This window comes from Takifugu flavidus, chromosome 1, assembly GCF_003711565.1.
Source record: "Takifugu flavidus isolate HTHZ2018 chromosome 1, ASM371156v2, whole genome shotgun sequence".
Taxonomy (NCBI): Eukaryota; Metazoa; Chordata; class Actinopteri; order Tetraodontiformes; family Tetraodontidae; genus Takifugu; species Takifugu flavidus.
This window is the reverse complement of record NC_079520.1, coordinates 18,715,489-18,740,319: the sequence shown is the minus strand read 5'-3', so window position 1 is coordinate 18,740,319 and position 24,831 is coordinate 18,715,489. Positions and strand designations below refer to the sequence as shown.

At 42.6% G+C, this 24,831-nt stretch overlaps 1 protein-coding gene across 2 annotated transcripts in view; it reads left to right on the top strand.

The window, feature by feature from the left end:
• The window catches only part of cpped1 (calcineurin-like phosphoesterase domain containing 1), a 37,944-nt gene extending 15,572 nt beyond the window's left edge, over positions 1-22,372 (top strand). For both annotated transcript variants that reach the window (XM_057030246.1, XM_057030237.1), the window contains exons 3-7: positions 3,712-3,884; positions 4,711-4,833; positions 4,905-5,037; positions 19,018-19,224; positions 22,021-22,372. In XM_057030246.1, the coding sequence (XP_056886226.1) occupies positions 3,712-3,884; positions 4,711-4,833; positions 4,905-5,037; positions 19,018-19,224; positions 22,021-22,142 (758 nt within the window). In that variant the 3' untranslated portion in view covers positions 22,143-22,372. The remainder of the gene's footprint in view (positions 1-3,711; positions 3,885-4,710; positions 4,834-4,904; positions 5,038-19,017; positions 19,225-22,020) is intronic.
• Positions 22,373-24,831: the final 2,459 nt, after the last annotated feature.

The following is a 24,831-nucleotide window of genomic DNA, read 5'->3' as shown; positions in this document are numbered from 1 at the left end:
TAGGTTTAAAAAAAAAACTTTTACCCAGATGGGGAGGAGTTCATGAAAACCCCCAACTGTGGTCCCCCACTGTGGTCCTCCAAGTTTCACCCCCACCCCAAACAACGTTACATAACATGTTTCATTATAAAAGTGCCGGCCACCCCCCGGCTCTATTCAGTGCCAATCCCCAAGAGAAAATAGTTCATCTCAAGGACTTCTTTCAGTCCTGTCTTTCCCCTCACTCACTCTCACCCGTCTGCTTCTTTCACATCTGTTCAAAGCTGACAATTGAAGAGGATAAAGAGCGAGAAGGAACGTGCTGGCAGATACAGCGCTGATTAGATTAGAGAAACATGTTGGCCTTAACTATCCTAATGAGCACTACAAAGGATTCAAGCTATGTCTCCAGGGCATCATGAGGGATGCTAACCATGATACAGTGGGAGCAATCAAGCACACGTGTGCATGTGCATACGTGCACGCGTGGCTAAAACTCTTTGAGGTTAAGTAGAGGTTACCTTGGGACTTCTGTTCCTGTAGCCCTGGTGAAGTGTCACCAGGGGCTGATAAAGTTTGGATCATAGTGGGATTTGGAAAGAAGACAAGCGGTCTGATATGGGATGTTGTGCTCACGTGATGTTTGAAGCTCTTTGGTGTGGAGGGTTGTTTGTTCTGCACCGTAAGAGATTCTTATCAAAGGTTTCTGAAGTGTGGAAAGTTTTTTTCAGCGTTTGAGTGGCCACACACCAGTGTGATGAAACCATAAAGTCCAATTGGAGACGTGATGGAGTATTCTGATATGAAGACTATTTGAATTGAATATTATAACATGAAGTCCAATTGGAGACGTGATGGAGTATTCTGATACAAAGACTATTTGAATTGAATATTATAACATGTAGTTCAGCAGCTCTGTGGTCAAAGATCCCACAAACACCAGTGCACACGACAGACCTCATCTAGAATCGGATGACGTTTCTGAAAGGCACTTGATCGGGGCAGCGTACAACTTTCCACCTGTCATACCAGCAAAACTGAGCTCATTGCGACATCAACTTATTTTTAATCCCTTTGACATTGCCCCAACAATTTGCAAGTTCTTCCAAAAATGAGTATCTGCCTCCATGTTTGATCTCAAGTGCAGATCTCAGTGTGGGCCTGAGTGGACAAAAAAGTCAATACCAAAGCAATGCTGCAAATAACAGTGACTAAACCCTGCTCCAGAGTCGGTTGGTTTTATTTTAGTCTGTGCTGACGTTGTCACCAGGATGCTACACTTTGTGGTATCAAGCTCTACTACCTGATTAGCTTGTCCGAAAGGTGAGAGGTTACATTTGGGATGACTTCATCGTAGCTGGCACATTGTCCCAAGCTGCTGGCTGCTGCTAGATCAGCACAACCTGTCAGCACCAGTTCACAGATGAGTCACAAATAACCCTCCCCATGCTCAGCGCGTTGTGTAATGTGTTTGACAGCGAGACGCAGAGCCAGTGCTCGGTCTGGACAAGCGGCCTTCCGAGAAAATGGGGAATTTTTATAGCGTTGGACAGGCTGAACAATATCCCGACGGGATTTGTAAAGCTCAAAAGTTTCACTCTAATTAACCCAAGTTGCAACTCGGACAGAGACGGAGGTGAGCTGCCTTACTGTGTATTTAATTTCATCTTTTTCGTAGCTCTTAATATCTGTAGCATTTGATTGCAATCATCTCCATCTTATTTACCACTTTTTCAAATTTGTCAAACTAAAGAATACAGGCTGTTGTCACTTCTGACCTGATGGAAGAGAACTGTTATTATTGGGGATGGGGTGTGAATATGGATATTAACTCAACACCATCAGCTAAAGTATAGTGTAAATAAACAGGCCAGACTTTGAGGAAGATGTATGGGTCCAAACAGTGCTCACACACAGGGCCCTAATAGTGTCGTGCTTCTATCCCCACCTCATTCATCTAAAGGCAGAGGTCCTAAATGCAGATGGATGGAGCACTGGATGACTGAGGATTGCTTTGCGTTGTGTGGCGCTGAGGGATGATTCATGGATATTGCTGTGTGAGTGGCTGGCTGGCATCTGGTGGTGTGAGTAAGCAAAAGGCAGCACCCCTGCGTCTCCAGAGGACCGCGCTGACATGTTTGTGTCCTCTTTTCTTGTGTGTGCTCATGAATAAATGGTTAAGATTGAGGTTAACAGCAGGGTAAGTTGTGAGCTGCGGCTGAAGCAAATTGCCTCAGCACTTTAAATGACGACCTTTTCCTACGCAGCTTCTTGTGTGTATTGTTTTGGCAGCACTTGAATGCTTTGATTGTCCAGTCGAGTCTACAGTGAAAATACTGTGACCCTAGTTTTTATGCTGAAGACATCACGGGCCTAACCCCATCCCTCAGATCATTAATCTGTGAAGTCCTAATCCTAAATGGGAACACTGTAAATTAATAATTGTGGCTAATATCCCTAATGTTTCAATGGAAAGTTTGAATTTATTTAATACATTTAGCTGTCATCATTAGCCACTTAGAGGATTTACTACCCCTCTTCAGTCTTTTTTGCTGTATTCTGGTTTATGCAGCATAAAATTTTATTTTAAGCAACATCTACATAAAAATGCACAGTTTGATGTCTCTATTTACTGAACAAGGATGGAAACCAATTGAGGGCTTTAAATGACTCGGCAAACAAATGGTGAGGTTTATAGTACAGTGATATATTTATGCGCCATGCTGGTCTGTATTGTGCCTTTATGTTTTGTATTCCAAAAGTATGTACCCTTCAATAACATACAGTAGATAGCATTACCATTGTTGTCAACCTACGTGCTTGTTACTTCCTGGTCAGTGGTATCGTCATCATGCTACGAGGTTGTGAATTGTGTTTTTTTTATTTCTTTTTCTTTTCATATGCTACTTGCTATCATTAGCATTCCAACCACAGAGAAGTCATTACTCTCAGGCTGAATGGGAACACAGCAGGAATATTGCCCAACAGAATCTGTTTTACGGAACACAAAGGGCCTTTTTGTTGCACTTTGTGTTTAAGCACATGTCTGTGTGTGCTGATTTGATAATATAGAGTCTGGCAGTTCTGGCTTAATTGCAGAAGCACCAGCTAGACAGGTGGAAATGACTTTTTGCTCTCCTACGTGGATGCAGCTTAAACTCTGAGAGATACAAGATGTTCTCTTGGAAAAAGACTGTTATGCAATGAGACCTTCTCAAACATCCAAGGAAAACCTGACTTCAAAAGTAGGCTAGAAAAATAATTACTTACACAAGTAAAGAAGGAGGAAACAGGGAGGGGAAGATGGAGGAATCATTTAAGAATATTGGCTGATGGGGCTGTTTGATATCTATTTTAAATTATACATTAGGTCTAAGTGTCTTTGCCTGTTGCCTTCACTGGGACTAGATTAATTTAGCTCAAAACGCTTCCTTCCTTTGTGCAGATCTCCTTTTTATGAACTCCAGATCTTAGATTTTAGTGCTGCTGACCAGAACTGAACAACCCTGAAGTCTTGTTCAACCAAATCCCTTTAAGAACATCAGTGGACCCTAAAAAAGCAGTAACTCGCACTTTGCTTTACACACTTGTCTAACCATGGCAAAAACCAGTCAAGCGTTTCAGCAATACATTTCTTCCTTCCTTCTCTTGTTTTTTAAAAAATGTATTATTTTGGTATATATTTCTCTGTATTGTTTATCTATTTTAGCTTACGACCTTTGCTCTTTCCAGGCAGTTCCTATAAAGAACTGCAGGAGCGCGACCTGAAGGCTGTGTTGACTGGAACTGATCCCTCCATCCCCCTGGTGTTTGTCAGCGGGAATCATGACCTGGGCAACACCCCAACCCCCAGTTCTGTGGAGCAGTACTGTAAATGCTGGGGGGATGACTATTTCAGCTTTTGGGTAAACTGTCACCGCATCTCATACATTTCCAGGAAATGAATTTGAGCCACATGAATGTTAATGTACATTCCATATTGTAATGTAGGCTTTTAATAGAATTATTTATTAAATGAAGCCCTTAAAGCTCAGCTCTATCCGTAAACTTCCCTTTTCAATTTATTTTATGTCAACAGAAAAGATAATGGGCCTTTTTTTTGTCACCGTCTCTGCTTTGTTACTGTCTAGATAACTTTAAACAAACTCAGCTAGACACAGATTTCCACAAATTAAGAGCCAGTTGTTAATTAAGTCTCCACTAAATTAATTTATCAGCATGGTAACAAACAGCAGTTGCCACATTCTGTGCTGCTCACCTGTTCTCACAGGCTGATTACTCATGAACGCAGGTTCAAATGACACTTAATTAAATTATTATGAGATAATCGTACAGGGTCCTTCCACAAAACAGTGGAAGTATTTAAGACATGACTATAGTGTCACTTTCCAGTTGGAGAGATTTTAATAAAATACTCCATTTACCAAATGCGAATTATGCTGATTTCATTTAGCGCTCTTCCATTTTCAGGGGCTCTACACTTGAGTTCAATCTTGATTATATTATTTCAAGGCCACTGCTGCTTGTACCCAGTCTAATAAAGTACCTGGCTTTACCCCAGACCACTATGAGGCTGTGAGCTCCACTCCAACCCACTGCTCCGCACACACTCACCTTCCCTCTGGCACATGTGTGCATGAGCTGGTCTGGGGGAATTTTGAACAGCCTAGTTTATGTTGCAAATGCATATCCAAAGAAAAATAATAAATGAGAAAATGTTCGCGCCCGCAGGTGGGTGGAGTCTTCTGCCTGGTCCTCAACTCCCAGTTTTTCTTTGATGCCATGGCCTGCCCCGAGCTGAGTAAGGCCCAGGAGGCCTGGCTGGAGGAGCAACTGAGCAGAGTCACCACCATGGTAGAAACAATCCTATATCAGTGTGACTGATGGTGACATTCCAGACATCATTGTCCCTGTTTTCTCTTCAGGAACCCAAACCCAAACACATCCTGGTGTTCCAACACATTCCTCTGTACATAGAAAGCCCCAACGAGGAAGACGACTATTTCAACCTGCAGAAGGCGACTAGAAAGCGTCTTCTGGACAGGTTCAAGCAGGCAGGTAGGACAGAACGGTGAAGGCATTTTGTAGTCGTGACTGAGAAAGTCTAATAAATTAATAAAATTATTCCTAATTCTCTGGTTTACATGAGCCTCAAGATAAATCTATATTTCTGATTTCAAAAAAGAATCAAACAAACCAGGACACCTAAAATGTCCTTTTCACTACTATTCCTGCTGAAGCACATTTAACATACCAATCTATTTGAATTAAATTAAAAATTCTGTAAGAGTAATTTCATAATTAGGGTCCATTGTTGTCAGCTAACAGGAGAGCCTGGTAGAAGGTTATTGAAAGAAAGTTTCACAAGGACAATAATGAAGTGTTTTGGCTATAACTTCTTTTAACCTGGAATGAATATCATGCCCTCATGTCGTCTGCTGAATACACCTCCATTCAGGCCTTTAAGTGACACAATCATTATTCAGTTCAATAGCTGCTGGTGGGACAACCTCTTGTTATATCTTGGTCCTCTTGCTCATGCCTAGCATCTACCAAACTACAGTAGAGTCAAACCACACCATGCTAGTGTATCGTCGACCCAACAGAGAGGACAGAATGAGCAACTGAAGGGGCTGTCACATCCAAATGATAAAACCAAACAAAAGTGTGTTAGAGGGCAGATATCACTCACAGATACCCCTTTAAACAGAGCCCATGAGGCCGCCATGCCCTCACACACTGGGCCAAAGGAAGACCGGAGGAGGAGCTATTAGACGCGGGGATGGTTTTAGGTAGATGAACTGCATTTGGGTGCAGTACATCCTTAAAACTATCACCCATTTTCTTCGCTGCGTTTTCAAGGCGAGAGGAAGAGCCGTCTTAAATTAAAGGAACTTCATATCAACTCAATTGGCTCAAATGGGGAACCACAAAGAGCCCCTGAGACCAAAGCCGAATCCCATGAGGGAAAACTTGGGTTCGTTACATGTCTCAACCTGTGGACTCGCTTTAGGAATCGCATGGTAAGAGGGCAAGCACCTAGTGTCACGCCATTAAACCCGACATGTTAGGCAGAAATGGATGCCAAATAATAAAGGAATTTTACTACATCCAATATCAAGCACTGAAGAGGAAGAACGTTTCAGTCCTGACACCACTGCTCAAACACCTGCAATTTGTAGACAGAGGCTTCTAGTAGCCAATGTCCTCGCGCTGTCGACTGCTGAGACCACATTTCGGGCAAACCGGTTGCTAATGAATCGGACCTTTGAACAGGTAGGCTTGTTGGCATCACAGTTCTGGTCTTGGATCAAGCGCCTCTGCCCTCTCTGGGAGAGGAGCTCCCTGCAGAGAGGAAGCTGCCAGGGGCTGTTTGCCAGCAAACTGATTATCTCCACCTACCCTGACTTAGCTGGCCACCGGAGAGCCATGAGGATCAACGGGAGCCCCTGCTGGTGCACCCTCTCTGCTACCAACTAAATCATTTTCACTGGGAGAGTGAGCAGTGTGTGGGGCCACAAATGTGCCAACGCGTCCATCCCAGGGGTATGCTGCAGTCCGTTAACGAAAAGAACAGGGGGCAATGGGTGTTTGCCCCGGAGCCATACAGATCCACCGGAGCCAAAACAGCTCCATATCTGTGCCACCACAGATGGGTGCAGCATCCATTCTCTCACTAGAGAACTGCCTGTGGAGAGAAGGTGTGAGCCCAGGTGCAAGAGCCCTGAATCTTGTGTTTCTCTGAGAGACAGAAAAATGAGCATTGCACCACAGCAACAGAGAGGGAGACAGTTTCAACAGAGAACTGTTGTTTTGTCTGTCCTGGTCAGAGCATGAATGCCTTTGTGATGGAAATGTTTCAAGTCAAAAACGGCTGCTAACAGGTCCAAATAGTTCACGTGGATTCTTTGTTGCACCACAGTCTACCCCTCTCTAGTTGTCGTGCCGTCCCACAGGGATGCCCACTCTGCCAGGGACACATCTGCGGACATCGTTGTAAGATTGATAGTTTTGAAACAATCATTATAGCACTCAGTAGATGTCTGAGCATCAACATCCTAATCCTGTAAGTTTGTAGGAATCTATTTAAAACTCACAGACCGCGAATAGGACCAAGTCCTCCCCCTTTCTCTGGAACAATGAAATAATGTTTGCTTCTGAACTGGAAACAACTCACAACTCGCTCTTTTCTTCAAGTTGTCTATCTTGTTTCTCTACTCCTGCTCCCTTGTTCCCAACAACTCTTATCTCCAACCGTGTGGAAGCAAAGGGGCTGAGCTGTGAACTCTAAACGATAGCCCGGGGCAACAGTCCTTTCTACCCAAGGTGACGCTCCGTATGCGTGCCAGTGAGGCAGGTGAACTGCCAACTCGCCCAACTGCAGTACAATGAGTGAGGGACTGTGTGAAGTGCCTCTCGGGATTCGATTCCTGAACAGAATATAAAGGAGGCCTTTTTAGTGGGAACAGATGAGGGACAACAGTGTCTTCCTGGTTCATAAGTCCCTTCTGAGTCAATCTTGAGGCTAGAATGACTGAACTTTCTCTAGGCTACATGGTGGACCCTTGTTCCAAGCCGAGTGGGGTGCTTTTCCAACAGATGAATGTTTTCCTGCCTGTAACCCCACAGATAGCAACAACCTCTTAGGAGGACGTGATGGTGCAGGTTAGCAGGCTGTTTAGGTTTGGCGTCAAACCTGGAATAATGCTGCTGAGAGCCTCAGCTTTTTTTTTTCTCAGCTTAAACTTCGCCTGGATGGCATTTAGTTATGTCCAAACAAACATCAGCCGACACGGGCTCGTCCAGATAGATAAGCCGGACAGGATTGGGCTCAAGTGCCTCACTCTCCCTGGGAAGAGGGATGCCTTCCATGGTCGCGGCACAGCAGGACACAAGGAGGCTATGAGCTATAGCATTCCTGACCTCGTTAAGTAGAGGGAACAGTGGCCTTTCCTGGAGGGAAACTCTCTCCAACTTCTACTAGACACATAGCTTGGTACATCTGGAACATGGTGACGGAGCTCGAAGCATGATCCCTGCTTGGTTTGCGACTGGTAGATTCTTTTTTGCTGCTGTGATGTAGAGAACCTGCAGTGCTTGGATGGGAGCGTAGCAGAGCCAACAACACACAGATTACATGGGGCCAAGAACAAGGCCAAGGATGCCCGCCCGAGTCAAATTCTGACCAGATCATCCTTCTCCGCTCCATCCAACTCCAAAAACTAGCCGTAGCACATCACCGTGGCACAGGTATACAGCAGTTTGTGCCGTGTGAAAGTTAGTTCTGCGACACGCAGCTTGTTCTTAACAGTTGTTGCTTTAGTAGGGAGGAAAGATCCTGTGAGTCATGATGATTTCTGAGCCGTTGGGGGAGAGGGACAGTCGATAGATTTTCAGATGTATGATGGCACAGCAAGAGGAAGCATGTACAGTGTTGATGTTCAGTGCAACAGCAGTGTTGTATTGGTCCTACAATAACTAAGCCATGCATGTCAATGCCGATACCCCACAGGTTATCATCCTCATGGCAGGCGTCTAGTCCCTGCAGAGGCTGGCTAGCACCATCAGCAGAGGCTGGCTAGCACCATCAGCAGAGGCTGGCTAGCACCATCAGCAGAGGCTGGCTAGCACCATCAGAGGGGCCTAGCTCATATTCAGCCAACCCCTCAGCAAACTCTATGTTGTCTACCCAGATTTCGATGGGGTCACCAACCACAGGGACTAGAAAAAAAGTGGGACCTGATGACCCAAGGTGGTCTTACCAGGTACTCTCACCACAAACGTCACTATCTTCACTGACCCTAATCCAATTTAAAGCATTTACAGTAAGGCCACACGTATTCATACATTCCCAAACGAAGAGCAGTTGATTTGACTGGAAAAATGCAAAAGGTCTTGACCACAGTGGAAAAAATGCTACATCAAGAGGATCGGATTTGTTCTTTTTGCAGTAGCAACCCAAGAATTTAAGAATCTATCTGAGTGCATATTGATAAACTGCAGTTTCCAACCAACTCCAAAGTAGAATTCATCTGAATCGTGTAAACAAGGTATAATTCTTGCCTGGAAGAAGAGCAGCAAGTGACAACACTCTCCTGAGCCACTTGGGACAACCAATTCAAATTAAATTATGGAGGACTTTTTGCACGACAAGCAAAAAAAACAAAAAAGCATGTCCTCTTTGTTTTCTTTTTAGTTGTGTAATGTGCAAACCAAAGTAGACAATGAAAATTCAGTTGGGATGATTTATTTTTCATTTCATATGTGAGTCAAACAATGCAGCTTTAACCAAAATGAAAAAGCCTTTCTGCTATTGCATTTTCAAATTTTACATTTCAAATTTAATCTTAGAACGTATTTGAGTGGGCATTTTTGAAAATCTTCAATGTCTTTACCTATTTTAATTACATCATAAGCAGAATAAGCAAGTGAAGAGGATGGATTTTTGGATGATTTATTATTAATTTTATTCATGATTCAGCTGCAACTATATTGCAGCTATATCATTAAAACTAAAAAAAAAGAAGCATTTCTGTTAATCCATTTTAATTTGAATTATGGTGCAGATTTGCTTCCATATAAGGGCAGCGTGGCCCCCTCACCCCCCCCCCCCGTACACACACATATACAGCAGCTAATTTAAACTCACCTGAAAGACTGCCTAAAATCGTCCGTATTAAACTGTATCTTATCTTTTGCACAATGAGGTAACAGAAATGGAGGAAAAAAAAGAAATAAAATAGCTGAATCTTTTTTTCTAAAAATGAGTCCGAATCAATCAAAATAACTGTGTGTTTCCAGCTGTGGCGGTGCTGGACTAAAATTGCTAGATTTAAATCTCTCACCTGAACTCATTACTACACGGCCGCTGGACGGTTGTAACGGCTCTTTTGGTAGTAATTTGATGTAATTTTATGAGCCGATATCCTAGAAAGATATAAAAATAAATGTAGAAACAAAAACAAACAGGGGTCAAACAGTTTGGATTTGTATAGCAAAAAAGGCACAGCCTTCACCAGTTAGTAGTGATAAGAGTGAATGTGTGAATGTGCCTGAATTGGAAAGTCATGCACACTGTGTGCACACTGCACACTTACACCACTGTTTAAGTCAAACCCTGTATAAAGCTAACTAGCATCACCTACTCAGCTTGACTTTTGAAAGTGTTCTTAGCAACTGAATGATGACTGTGGGGAGGTCAATATACAGTATGTGTGGGGGTGGGCCTCACATGTGTCCCCACAGGTCAGTTACCGTAAAAGGTGTGAATACAGGTGTCTTCAGGAGGCCAGTCAAGGACTCCATATCCCATATATAACATGTCTTATACTGGGTGAATCGACTGAAAGGGAACCAAGGCAGCCATTCACCACCCTTCCTCTTCTTCCTGCTCAACAGTTCCACTCAGGTGATTGACAGAAGCACTGGCACAGTCTCAATCATGCATCAAGGTGACTGGTGAGGGGTGGCATTAATTTCATTATCTCCCCCATTAGTGCATTAGCTTTTTAGCCTTGTTGGCCCGTTCTGGTCTGATGGCCCTTCACACTTATTGATTGATGTTCAGAGGGAACACTCGTTAAAGATTTAAAGGACAGCCACACGCCCTTTTATGTTCAAGAAGAAACGTGTGCAGAACATGCCACGCATGCACGTCCTTCCACACACACCCTTGTTCACATGTGTTCTGCAGTGCATTAGAAATTTAGATTACAGACAACGCAGGACATGTGTGGCACTACCTATGGTACATACATCCGTGTTCTAGGCATGGTTATTAATAATAAATGCAGCTTTGAAATTGCACAAAGCCGCATATCTGTGAACGCCTCATGTTTATATGCACATTGTTCTTGTATGTAGCTAAAATAGGGGTGACCTCCAGTACTTACAAGTACGTGATTTCAGGCTCCCTGTGATCACATGAGTGTTTCCTTTATTCATCCTTCTTACGTGCTCAAAAGTGCTGATGTTATTGTTTTTTTGTGCATGGAAATTTCAGGTGATTTGTGAATCTTGACTTAGTGGCTATTTTAATGTCTAACCTTAGAAGGAAATTGGAAATTCTTGAAAGAAAAAAAGAAAGTCACCACAATTCAACCTTCTACGATCGTGTATCTGGTTTGTGCTAATTGTCCTCTGTCGTCTCCTAGCGAGTAGCTGTCGTGTTCACGCTGCGGAACAGCGGCGGCCACTAATGCCACTCACTCTGCTGTTAATGATGTTAGCAGTTGTTGGATTTGCTTTATACATCATGATGACTACAGTAAAGTAAAAGTAACTATTGTGCCAGTGCTAAAACTATGATAAATAAAGGAAAGAGCAGCAGAAATATTTTGGGATGTTCTGCAACTGATTTTCATATTAAATGATCTGCTTTTCTTTCTCGATGGGTTGTGTGAATGTTTCTCCTCCCCCTTTGCATCGCGTTATTCCCGCTTCATCTGTCACCCAGGTTGATCTGACGACACAGCTTCACCTTGTGATCCACAGCCCCCCCCCATGTGTGCTCTGCTACGCTGGTGATCATCTCTGCTGGAAGGGGCGTTATTGATCGTACACACATCCACGCAGGGACAGATGCAGCGTGATTTATTTATCTTTTCAGCTTTTTATTGAAAGGAGCCGTTTAAACTGGTAAATCAGCCTAGCTTCAGAAAATAGTGTGTGGAAGATAAAGGTAGCAGTAGTTAAAGGACTGTACAGTCAAAATTGCCGTGAGATCTGTTGTGGAACGTTTTCAAGCTCTTCACAGTTAGTCTCAGCCTCTCCCTGTTTACCAATAACATGTAAAAAGTGGAAACAGTCATTGCCAAAAGTAAAATGTTCGTTTTGTTTCCGACAGTAAAGGGACTTTTGTGTTCAGTACCTGTATCTGACAGGAAATCAGGTCTCCGAGGACTCCCTGTGGCTGGGCAGCCCCTTCAGTCGGGCCTTTGTTGAGTCAGTTGACTCCCAGCCACCATGGATTTGCCTCAGCATTCAGGAGTTCGTTAATACTGCTGCTCGGCGTGGCCCCCCCACGCTGCAGGGTCATATGGAGGGAAAGGAACGCAGCTTCCCTGCAGCCAAAGAAATACACTTAATGGATTTTTACTCTCTATAGTGTTTTTCCTTCCTCTTCTTCTTTTTGAACAATAATTCTTCGTGCACGACTTTAATTTAGTTTCAAATGTGGATTGGATGCATTTTCATGTAAATGGCTCTACGGTGGGGCATTCTTCTGTGCACGATCCAGCCCACAGTTAGTATCTGTATGTTATCTCAGCAGCACAGCCGCACACGGAAAAAGGTGCAACACCAATTAGGCTTTCAGAGGCAAACACTCCCACCCCAGGAGCCGTTGACTGTATTCTAGGCCATAATAATGATATACTGTCTCCGCATGATGACGGTCTCCTGGACAGAGAAAGGACCGCTGAGTCCCTTTTAATTACCTTGGAGTCTGATCCGACAGCGATTTGGAGGAGGTTGGTTTTAATGGCGTTGTGTGTTTATTATCTTTTGCCCCTGATTAAACCGTGGCATATTTCAAATGCACCAGTAACTTTCTGGTCATCACTTTTTCCCCAGTTGTTGAAGTTTGCTGGTGCCAGGATAAGCCCTGGGGGAACTTCTTTACTGGTCTTGTTTGTTCTGAGCTGCATCATCACTGTCATCCCCGTGATCGTAGTCAATACGTTCTCTGGCTTTATTGCTGGTGGTTTTCTCTGCCACTGTTTATCAGATCGGGAAAGATGTGCAAAGTTGCAGTTTTCCTACTCATTGAGAACGTTAAATCTCGCAGAACCAGGCCTTACACACACATCCAGAATGTCCTCAGTGGAGGCTGAATTCCCTTTGCAGGGAGTCGGTGTCTGCAGTTAGCGCAGCAGAAATCCCAGCAGTGCCTTCAGCCTCCTCTCTCCATCATAGATGTACTCCTGTAATTAGATTTCTTCACCCTCATCCACCACTTCCTCCGAGGTTTATCCCACTTTGAGGATACAAGGACAAATGAATGCAGGCGCAAATAGAAGACAGATACACACTGCCGCCACAAAACAAGTCAGCAGCTATGAAATTGGCTGGAATCCCCCACATTGCTGGTGGCTGTAGAGTTGTATATACAGCAGCTAATTAGAGCTAAGATAAGCCATGTGCCGCCCTGCATAGTCTTTCCTTATCTGTATTTCCTCTGCGTCGCCATGAGTTGTCTTTATCAGCAAAGGTCCCTCTGTTCAAAAGCACCACCGGGGATCCATGTGTAAATATGAGGCCATGCTAAAGCCTTTAACCCCATTGTCTTAATGATGAGCCTGAAGAATGCTGCGCTTTTCTTTTTTCTCCCTCCGAGAGCCAAAGATAGAGCGTACTGGACAGTAGAAGCTAGTATTAGTCAGTATTCAGTAATCTTTAGATTAGTCTGTAAATGCAATAATACAAGTTTATATGTTTTGGGTGAAGGAGGAGACACGTTTATGTGATCTCGTTGCTGGAATTCTGATGGGAATTTAATGTTTTTTGATGCCATGAAAGTTTTTCTCAATATTGAGTGCATCATCACCCCACTTCAATCCATAAATCCATGTTATTAAGTTAGAAAAATTGGAATCATCGAGTAACAATCAACCTATCAGTGTTTTGTCAATATAGTGGGGTAGGGTGAAAAAAGATTGTGTGATATTTGAATTTGTTTCTTAATCATATGAGGGTACATACAGATATGGCCAATAATAAATCATTCTGTCTGTCTGTCTGTCTCTCCTTCTCTCTCAGGATAGATACTGAATACCAACTAATGATGGCTGAGCGTGATTTATGAAGAGCTGGGGCTGCACAATGTCTAACCTTGCTCCATCATTTTGCATCCCTCTGTCATGCAAATTATCCGCAGCCACGGTTTCACAATGAATTATTTCCCAGACCTCCACTTTAATGACAGCTGCCCTTCGATACACGCACACACAATGTGTCTTCACTCCTACGCAGCCCAATCTTGTGCGCAGATGACAGCTTTCTCAGATTCAAAGTTATAGTCAATCGATGGAAAAGTAGAAAGGTTCGAAGGGAAATTCTTCAACCTAAAGCTAATGTCTGACTGGGGAGAGCCAAGTTTCAGTGGCAACAAAGGAAACAAAGCTTGCAATTAGTAAATCCAATCTGTGACCAGGAGATGAAAGGGAGGCGGTGGGAAGTGGAGGAAGGCTTGAAGGAAACATCAAACGGTACCACAGATGTTCTTTACCTCCCTTTTCCCATTTTCCACGTCTACATCAGTGTCCGCGATTAGCATTTAAATAGTGAAGTTGTTCCTGTATATTTAAACACATCCGCCAATTGAGGAGAACACGGCTTAAATGTCAGCTGTGTATATTAATCATAATACAAACAAAATTGAATACTCAAAATGCCCGCCCTCCTGACTTGTCTGCATTTTTCTGACGCCCCGAGCGGAATTCAATTTGACTCGGAACAATTTTCCTTCATTACCATTCAATCTGTTTTCAGCACTCTGACTGCTTACCGTGGACATTTTCGGCGCAGCGCCGCGCTCCCTCCCGTCTCCTGCTGTCCGTCAAAGCTAAAACCCGTCCCCGGATTGGAGTCTTTATCACAAAGAGAAGCACTAAAGAACCAGCACTGTTTTAAGGCTAACAGAACATTTCTACTGAAGCTGAGCCAAGATACGGGAGGACTGCTACAAAGTACAGTTTTGCTCAGATCACCAGGAAGCAATGCTACACACTTGGTTGCAATTTGTTCATTTCCTTGTGGACAATTTCAGATCTTTTTATTTTCCTTTTCTGTAGATTTGTTTTCTTTCCCATCCAGGCCGTTTCCATGAGAATTCGTTAACCAGGAAGGGCTCAGGTGGACTGTTTTAATTTCAAAACCAAGCACAATGGTGCTCATCTAAAGGGTGTGCGCTGGGATGGTTTTGGGTCAGGGCTTTATCACCGGCCGCTTCTAAATGATTTCAGTGAAATGGCTTCGCTCAAATGACCAGCTGGAAAAAGGCCACCAGAGTAATTTCACTTGCAAAATGGGTTCAGTCCACGTTCCAGCTATGCATAATTCTATATGATATTTTGACATGCCCAATAGCGCAGGTCACATCCTGCTTGATACACAAGGCTTATGAATCCCCCCCACCCCCCCACCCCATGTGTGTGGAAAACCGGGAGTTGAATCTTTGTAAGACAATAGAATTTGTTGATGTGATTTGCCTAAAATAAGCAATGAGTCTAATTTTTTTCTTTTTTAGGCTCTGAGCATGATGGGCAGATGACTGGAGTAATCATGACTATTGGGAGGAATTATAATGTGGTCTGATGAATCAAGTCCCAATTTATTTTTCCCGCAGCAACACACTCCCTCTGGTAATTACAACCTTCCGTGCTAGAGTTTCATCCTTGTTTGGATGTGTTTCCCCAGCACCCATTGAGTACTCCATAAAAGGTTTCCTTCACCCCTTATTTTAGCCCCAAAAGGACATTTTTAAAACCATCAGGCTGATGTTTCGCTCTTTCTCAGACAGACCTGGTGTGCAGCTGGGGCAAGTATCAGGAGGGTGGGTGTGACTGTGTCCATCTACAGGGTCTTGAATGACAGTTGTTGATCATACACACATCACACAGACCCTGAGTGAAGATGTGTCTGCACACATACACACACACACAAAGCTACACAGAATAATTAGAACAAGCGTTTGCCAGGCGGGGTATTGTTGACCTTTTCGCCCTCATAAAAACATGGGCAAACTTGTGACTAGACAAGGTCGACTCCCTGGAACGGGGACCAACAGTGGGAAGGTTACATAAAAAGTCCACACATATAAACAAAGATTTTATGACCTGTGCTGGTTTAGCTGCAAGGTCACTCAAAGAAAACAAACAGTGAAAAATGTTTCAGTACTGTGGTCGATGCTAAGTGCTGCCCCAGGGTATAAAAGCATATTTAGGTAGGAATACACACATGCAGGCTGAGATCATCTCCCAAACATTCATATTTAAATAAGCCAGAATGGGATATTGCCGTCCTCACATAGCTGTGAACATTAACATACTGTAAATTTAGGTCGCATGTTTATGCCGGTGCAAGACTGGCGGACTTAGTGAGTCAGTACAGTTAAATAATATTGACATCAACAGCATCCATTTGAGTTTTTAAATGTAAATCCATCATATCAACATTGTGCACATTTCTGGGGCAGATTTATCTCTGATGTTGCCAGTTATTGGCTGGGTGTCTCTCAGGAGTTGAGGCAGCAAGCAACTTGGTGTCTCTCCATGGGAGATATACACACATTTAAATTGCCACAAAAAGGCAGTAAGGCAAGGAAAATTTATTTATATAGCACTATTCAGACGCGGGGCACTTCACAGTGTTTTACAAGGCACAATATAGAAAACAAAGATATAGTAAAAGAAAAAAAGAAAAAAGATTGGCAAGAAAAAAAATACATTTACAAAGCTTTATTAAAATAATGAAAATAGGAGAAGGAAACTATATTATCTAATGGAAGACCGGAGCAAATAATGAATTTTAAAGCCTGATTCAAAATGCTGAGTGGAAGAGCAGTGCAGACATTTAGGAAGTTTGTTCCAGAATTGAGGAGCATAGTAACTAAAAACTGCATCATCTTGTTTGTTTGTGACTCCGGAACCCGTCAGTAAAACTCTCCCTGAGGACCTGAGGGGTCTGGCTGTTTCGTGTACAACTAAATCTGAAATGTATTCAGTCATTTATAGACGAGTAGTGAGATTTTGAAGTCGATTTGTTGACCCACAGGCGGCCGCAGGTAAGGTGATTTAAGGACCGCTGTAACGTGTTAGTGAGGACTCTGGTCGGGATGAGCTGCTGCTGTCTGACTCATTTTTTACTAAGACCTGTAAACATGCTATTACAATAATCCAGCCTGTGAAAAACAAGTTTTTATGAATCTCATTTGGTTGGAAATCCGTTCATTCTTGCACTGTTTTTCCAGTTGCAGGGAGCTGATTTTGTTGTGTCTTGTTGTTGTTGAAGTTCCAGTCTGAGTCCATAATTACTCCAAGATTTCTGGCTTGATTTGTTGTCTTAAGTGACATGGAGTCAAGGTGGACACTAACTTCTAACTTCCTTATTTGGACCAAAAACAATTGCTTCAGTCTTCTCTGGATTCAGCTGTAAAAAGTTCTGACACATCTACTCTGATTTAATTAATGCCTTTACTCAGCAATCATAAGAGCTGTGGTAATTTCCTGACAGATATGCAGAGATGTCATCGGCATAACTACGATGGGAAATGTTATAATATTCCACTATCTCATCCAGAAGCAGCATATAGATCTTAAATAAAAGAGGTCCAATGTTGGACCCATGGGGAACCCTACAAGTGATTTTCATATGGACAGATTCCTAATTACCAATTGACAAAGCAGTCCCTGACTTGCAAGTTAATGGATTACCAGAAATTCCCAGCTATTTTTCTGTCTGTCTAGCATTATGTGTGCCACCTTAAAATCTAGTAACACTATAACTGAAACTCCGAGTCACTGCTAACATAAATATCATTCAGCGCTTTGATATGTGTAGTCTCGGTGCTCTGGTTTAACTTAAATCCAGACTGAAAAATATTAAAGTAATTTGTGCCATAAAGGTATCAAAACAGATGCAATTGTCTTACAATAATGTTTATCGTACCCAATAATGGCAAGTTTAATACAAGGCCTATAGTTATTCATTGCTAATACATCCAGGCTGCTTTTTTTTTTTTAAAGAGATGTAATTACTGCTGTCTTCAGAGCCTTTGGAAAGGTGCCTGTCTGGAGAGAAATGTTGACTAGCTTCAGTGCATCTGCTGCTATACATTTTTAAAAAAGTTGTGAGCAGAGAGGCAAGGCTGCAGGTAGTAGGCCTAAAATGTTAAGCTAAATGTTTTAGAGCTGCAGGGCCTAGAAAGTGAAAATGTCCCAAGGTAGCCAAACATTTTTTGTGTGGTGGCACCAGCATCATTGTCCTACGGGCTGAGGTGCACTGGCCAACTGTCTGTTTATCTGTACGCCTTTTTTGTTTGAAATAAGATGCAAAATGCTTCCACAGACTGATGCAGAGGGGTTGGTCAGTCTATCTATGACAGACTCTGCTGCTGTATTTAGTGATCATCTCAAAGAAAAAGGACCGCATGAGGTTTTAAATGCGTAGTTTCTGGACTGAACAGAGACCTCCTTTGCATTCTGTGGTTGATGTGGAGCAGAGGATGATGTGAGGGGAGAGAGATAAATCCTGTCTTTGTTTGCACCGTTATCCTTGGTGCCTATCATCATGTTCCTGTTGCTAAGGGCATGAGGTAGGTTGGCACAAGAGCGGTGTGGATCCATGTTTGGATGAGCCCCATCAGGTTTGAAGCGGTCCCTACAGTTCCAACAGATGTTGAAGTTGTCAATAAATCTAATCCCACTGGAGAAGCATACTGAGGTCAGCCAGGTATTCTGGGCTAGAAGCTGGCTGAAAGATTTACTCCCCTTCTCCGGGGTTGGAATGGGGCCCGAAAAGAATACATTTTGTGACTGACAGTCGCTAAGTTTCTGCAGTGACAGGGTAAAGTCTTTTCCAGGGCCTCAGAACCAATCTTCCACTGCAGCATGTCAAAGGAGCTAGCAGGAAAGATGATGTTCACGTCCCCTCTTACCTGGTAATGGAGTCCCCAATTAAAAGAGTGTCTGGATGATCACAACTTGCCTTGGAGTTTGTAGTATTTCTTACCTTTCTCCTGGCCTTCACATTAGCTGTTACTTTGCGGCCACTTCTGCGGTATTGTTTGTCTATTGTGTTGTCACACATTTCATTCATTTAGCATTTGCTAATTATGTTTAGCTAGTTTTAGCGTTTGTGAAGATAATGGACCAATCGGTGGACTACAGACTGGACTCTATCTTCACCTTTTTACATACAGTACCACTGCGCTGTATTTGTCACAATGGAAGAGTGAAAAAATATTGGTCAATGTGAATTTGTTTACATCTGTGACCTAAAGAGACAACAAGTCAGAATGTCCTTTTTTTGCCGCCACAGGGGTAAAAGCAGTCTTTTCTGGCCACTACCATAGAAACGCTGGAGGTTGCCATGATGGTTTGGACATGGTCGTGAGCTCAGCCATTGGCTGCCAGCTTGGAAAGGACACCCACGGAGTCAGGGTGGTCGTAGTGACCGCGGACGATGTCATCCACCGCTACTACAGCCTGGAGCAGCTGAGAGTGGGAGGCATGGACGAAGAACTCGGTAAACTGCTGAGGAGCTAAAACCTTGGAAGAAAAAGGGGTTTTCTGTTCTTATTTTATTGCCTATATTCAAATATTACTCCCATATATCGGTGATTTTTGTATTAGACAAAATAAACTTTAAATTATTCGATTAACTGTTTTATGATTTGTAAATCGACATAATATAATTTGTGCCTCTGTTGCCATAAAACAGGCACCCAAAGACCTTTCTCCTTTTTTGTCCCTCTTTGACTAAAGGTTTAACTTCAATAAAAAAGTTGGATACTTTCTGTCTAGATATGGTTAAATACTTTGACACTTGCACTTTCACGCAGGAATAAAAGAAACTTGGATGCTTGAGATTGAAAGATTATGTGGTCATGATAAAATGTGTTGCTTATGCTGCACTGTCATTTAGGTTCAGTGTAGTTCCTGTTATTACCTATTGGTGGCAGTACCACTGACCTGGTCGCTGTTACCAGGTCAGTGGTAATTCATGTACAGTGATCCCTCGTTTATCGCGGGAGTTGCGTTCCAAAAATAACACGCGAAAAGTGAAATCCGTGAAGTAGTCAGCTTTATTTTTTTTTATTATTTACAATGCAATACTGAACTATAGAATGAAACCAAAAATCAAACCTGTTTTAAAGCCCAAAATTTGTTTAAAACAATAATTTAATCTAGTAATACAGGTTGGAAACATTGTCACTCGCGTATTTCACAGTCCCAGCTGTGCCTCTTCGTCCTGACTCCGCTCCGCTGGAGCGTCTGTTTCTACTGAAGGCGCAGGACGTAAAGTTGCAAATGTAAAGTTGGCAGAATGTACAGAAACGAAAACTGTTGACAAGTGAAAAACCAATACAGTACAGCGTCAATATTTTATTTCTAGACAACAGTAAAGCCCCTGAGCCAATCAGGATTCAGAGCACAATGCACTGTAAAAATATCCGCACTGTAAAAAAAATCCGTGAAGCAGCAAAGCCGTGAAAGATGAAACGCGATATAGCGAGGGATCACTGTATATGATTAATTTGAAGATATTTTTGACACAGCTGATGCATGCACAATGACTCAAAATTAGAATACATCAATTCTACTCAGTGGACCAACACTGCAACAATATTTGTTGTAAGAACTCACATCGAGGTCAACAAGTCTAAACAACATATTCGGCTTATTGACAGAAAGAGTAAAGCTTGAGTTGTGGCCAGCTGTACCAAAGTAAAGGAGTGAGTACGTCTCAGCAGTGGGCTAAAATACTACGATAATATAGTGTTTTCTATGAATCCCAGTTAATAGTGAATGTGCCCCTGGAATTGATCTGATTAACAATTTTAAACAACAGCCTTAGTCAAAGCTAAACTAGTAATTTACAAGAAGTCACCCCTCAGATCATTTCACAACCTTGAAATATTGTCTAACAAAGACATCAGGACTGAGAAAGGTGAAAAAGGCAACGATGAGTATCATCAATGAATAACATTCCATTTTCCTAAAATGTTTTTTATGACACATTAACTGAAAATTGCCACCTTCACTTTCTGCTCCTCAAAAGCAGCGAGTTCTCCCCCGTTCTGTTTGTGATGCTGACGTTTGAGTCTCGTCTTCTGTGGTAGCGCTGGAGGTACCTTCTGTGAAGGGCTCCAGTCACACCAGAAAATGTCTTTTACGGTGTAGCGCCCAAATTTCTCGTGATGTATCGTCAGCCAAGCCGTCCTCCATCTGTTATTTTTGCCAAAAAGTTCTTTGATCTTGAAAAAAAGTCCGCTACCCTTACCCGCTTCTTTGACAATGGCCTGGACACTGATATTTATGTCATCTTCCTCGTTTAACTGAAGGTCCTCAGCGAGGTCATATCTGAAGTGCAACCAGGGCAGGTGTTTATCTGTTAGCGCTCTAAAGCTTGAAGACACTCTGTTGAATACGTTCAACATGGACCCATCGCTCCTCATCGTCTCTTTAATAATCCTGTCTATAATTTCCGGTGGAAGAAACGGACGATTGTCTTCTGGCAGGTCGGCTTGTCCAAAGCTTTGCTTCTCCAGGGGACTGTTTATTCTGGCCCAGGGAGGATCTTTGCTTTCAGTCTTGTAAAGATAAACAGAAGTATCAGAAAGTGTCGCCTCTATGACGTTTGACGTTTTAAAGGACCGTAGTTTATCTACTCATTTAAATCACCTCATTTCTGCTTTCAATCTTCGGTTCCTCCTCTGTCTTTTTCTTCTTTCCAACATTTCTGGCAAAATAAAAAATATGTCATTGTTTTCAAAAAACAAGTTTAATGGCTATAATGCAGTTGTTAATATGATTGATTAATAAAATACAACCACTTTGAATATATCTTTCCACATGACTATAAGCTGTAATTTAACCCCCGTTTCTCCCCTTCTGTCCAAAATCTGATGTAAATCCCAATGTCAAAATAAAATGGCTCCAAAAAGAAGTGACCATAATAAGTCAGTAGAAAGCGGGAAGATTACCCTTCAAGATCATTATACTCATAACACCTCTTCCTTCCCATGGCTCTTTGCATTCCTATCATTCTTTGTTATTCCATCAGCTTAAGTCCTTCATAAGTGTTATTAAACATAAGAGCTCTTCATTATGTGGCTTTTTTGAGGTCTTTTTCTTTGATTTTTATTGAAAGCTCAAAGGATCAAAGTAGTTAATAAAAACAAGCATCCAAGTGAATGATTTGAAAATCAATCCACATTTTCTCTTCTATCCAATGAGGTTATGTGTCACCCGGGGTTGTTATCTGGGTTTGAGCATAATAGCTCAAAAAGTTCTGAACAGCTTTTGATGACATTTTCAGGAAACGGTAATGGGCCAAGGAAGAGGTCAATAAATTTTGCTGATGTCGTGGATTCCGGAGGAATTTTGAGCCAAAGGGATTTGATCACAAAGGAATCGATCATAAAGCAACCTAATGTGTAACCTTGTGTTACTACTGCCTTTATGTATTTTGATTGTAACAGACGCTATATAAATAATGATTGATTGATTGATGTTTACTATACTATGGGTACAAGTCACCATATGTGGGGGAATGAGCTACTTGGCGGAGGTCTGCACTCTTCGACTGTTTTGTTTCTAGTTTCTGTATGGTTCTAATGACAATATACTGTATTATCACTATTATCTAATAAAAACTAATATATAGCAGACTATAGACTTGTGCATATATATATCTACATTGTATTTCGAATTGTACCTGATTGGAAGAGAGTCCTTGGAATCAAAGGACTGATTCTCACAGACATCCCAGTATACGTTTATGGCCACAGACAGGAGTGACTTCCTGTGGCGCTCTGTAGTGGGATGAGTCGGTTACTGAATGTGCTTCTGTGGCTGTGAAGCACATTGTGGAGAGGGTGAGGTGTTGTCCTGCATGGTCTATTTTGGACAACATCCTCTTTGACACTACTGTCAGAGAATCCAGCTCCCCTCCCACGATGCGACTGGCTCTGCGGATGAGTTTATTTAGCATGCTGGCGTCCATCACCCTCTGTCTGCTGCCCCAGCACACAACAGCCCAGAGGATGGCACTGGCCTCCAGACTGGTAAAAAATCCTCAGCATCGTCCAGCAGATGTTGAAGCACCTCAGCTGCCTCATAAAATAGAGACGGCTCTGACCCGTCCCGCAGAGGAAAAGGAAGTGTTCTTAGACCAGTCCAGCCTGTTATGCAGGCACGTCCCAGGTACTTATTCCTCCATATGTCCAAAAGGTAACATCAATAGTATTTCAATAATGAACTTTTATTTCTGCTTCCTACCAAAAAGTTCTTCGATCTTTAAAACAGACCTGCTTCGATAGTCCTTGAAACAGATATCAGTGTCATATTTCTCTACTAAATGGAGAACATCATCAGGTCAGAATTCAAGGCTGAAGGTTCTGAATAATATAACAGGACGGCCTCTCAGTTCTGTTCACGATCAGCTCCTCCTCTCTCCCTTCTTTCACATCTTTTATTCACATCTGGCAGTGACCTATGGGATCCAACATGAAGCCACCTCACTCAAATGTATGAAAGACGTGAGTCGTCTCAATGTTTATCCTGATCTTTGTTAGTATTTTTGTGGTGGGTTTGTTTTCCACCAGTCTTTGTCACAAACCGTATTTTAACATTTTTGGCTCCACGCGTTTTGATTTGATCCCTCTTATGTTTCTAGCAAATTCTATATATTTGATGCAAATTAATACATTTATAAAAACGGGATTCATTGCCTAAAATTAAAAACGGATCCTGTTTGTTGTTGATGAGCTGTGTTGTACTTGTAAGTCAGCTTCCGCTCATTTCCTTAGTTTTGAGGAATAAATCTGCTCAAAGTCTCCAATGAAAGCTTTGAAATCAAATCAGTAATTTTCTCTTCGGGGTGTTTGCAGCACGTTGGTAATCTGTCTGGATGGATTAAAGGGACAAAAGTCGTTAAAACTGAAGTTGATGTTATTCTGGTGCTCTGGTTAATGTGCTGCTGATTAACCCCAGAGTGTCACAGCTTAGATGCCGCAGTTATCGGCACGCTCGCAGTCCTCCATCCGTCTCCAAATTGGACATAACTGCCACAAAAATCACTTCCTGTGCGAGTCTTACATCACCCTGCTTGATTACACTCACGCAGGCCCTCACACTCACGCTGACAGACTGGGGAGTGTTGTCATGGCAACCCTTTAGCAACACATTCGTGAGTGTCTGGGAGAGAGACTACGAGTGTCAGGAAGAATGCGCGCGTGATGGTGATTTTCATTTTCAATCACTGACCTCGTTCCACGCTGATGAAATCGATCCTCTTCCAACAAGACCCTCCATGAACGCCAGCGGCTGATGACGAGTGTGACCTGTGCACGAGAGTGCAGCTCCGTGTTTTTCCTGCTGAGACGAAACCGTATATCATGTATCCACAGTTCCACATCCAAACACAGTTGGAACCAACTTTGTCCCTTTTGAGACTTTGTTATTTTCCAATGGTTTGTAGATAAATTGCGAGTGTAGATGTTGAATTCTCCTTTGAAAACACGCTGCAGTCAGCTTTATGTGCGCTTGATTGAATTCTTTTATTATATTTGCTTCTGTTGTTGTGTCTGGAAATCTTACGAGAGCGGCGAGCTGTCTCATTTTGTTGGCAGATTCAGGATGGTGCGTGGAGAACCTTTATAGAGCCGTTGTTTTGTTATGTCTCAGTCCTGCAAACAAAAAAAGGAAAAACTCCTCCTCGCTTCTGTCCGTTAAATAGATGCTGATGAAACTGACATCTGACCTTTTGTCTACATGCACAGACAAATCTGGGGCTGAATCATGAGCTTTGCACAACAAACTGAAAAAACAACCAATCGCTGCAGCTCCTGATGCCATGTGTCATTTTAATATCAAAATATCAATATTTGGATTCCCGGATAAATCCAAATGCTGCAGCACATTATGGTTCACGTGTTTAGCTCAGTCTGGCTGTTAAATTGGAGATTAGCTGACTCCAGCCTGAGGGGAGTGAGCAGGTGGAGGACTGCTGGCTCCAGGACTCCACACTCAGTCGGCTCATTATTGAGCCCAACAGCACAAATTGAAATGAGGGCCCAACTTCTTATACAGCAGCAATTCATTCACTTCCACGCACACGTGCATTTAC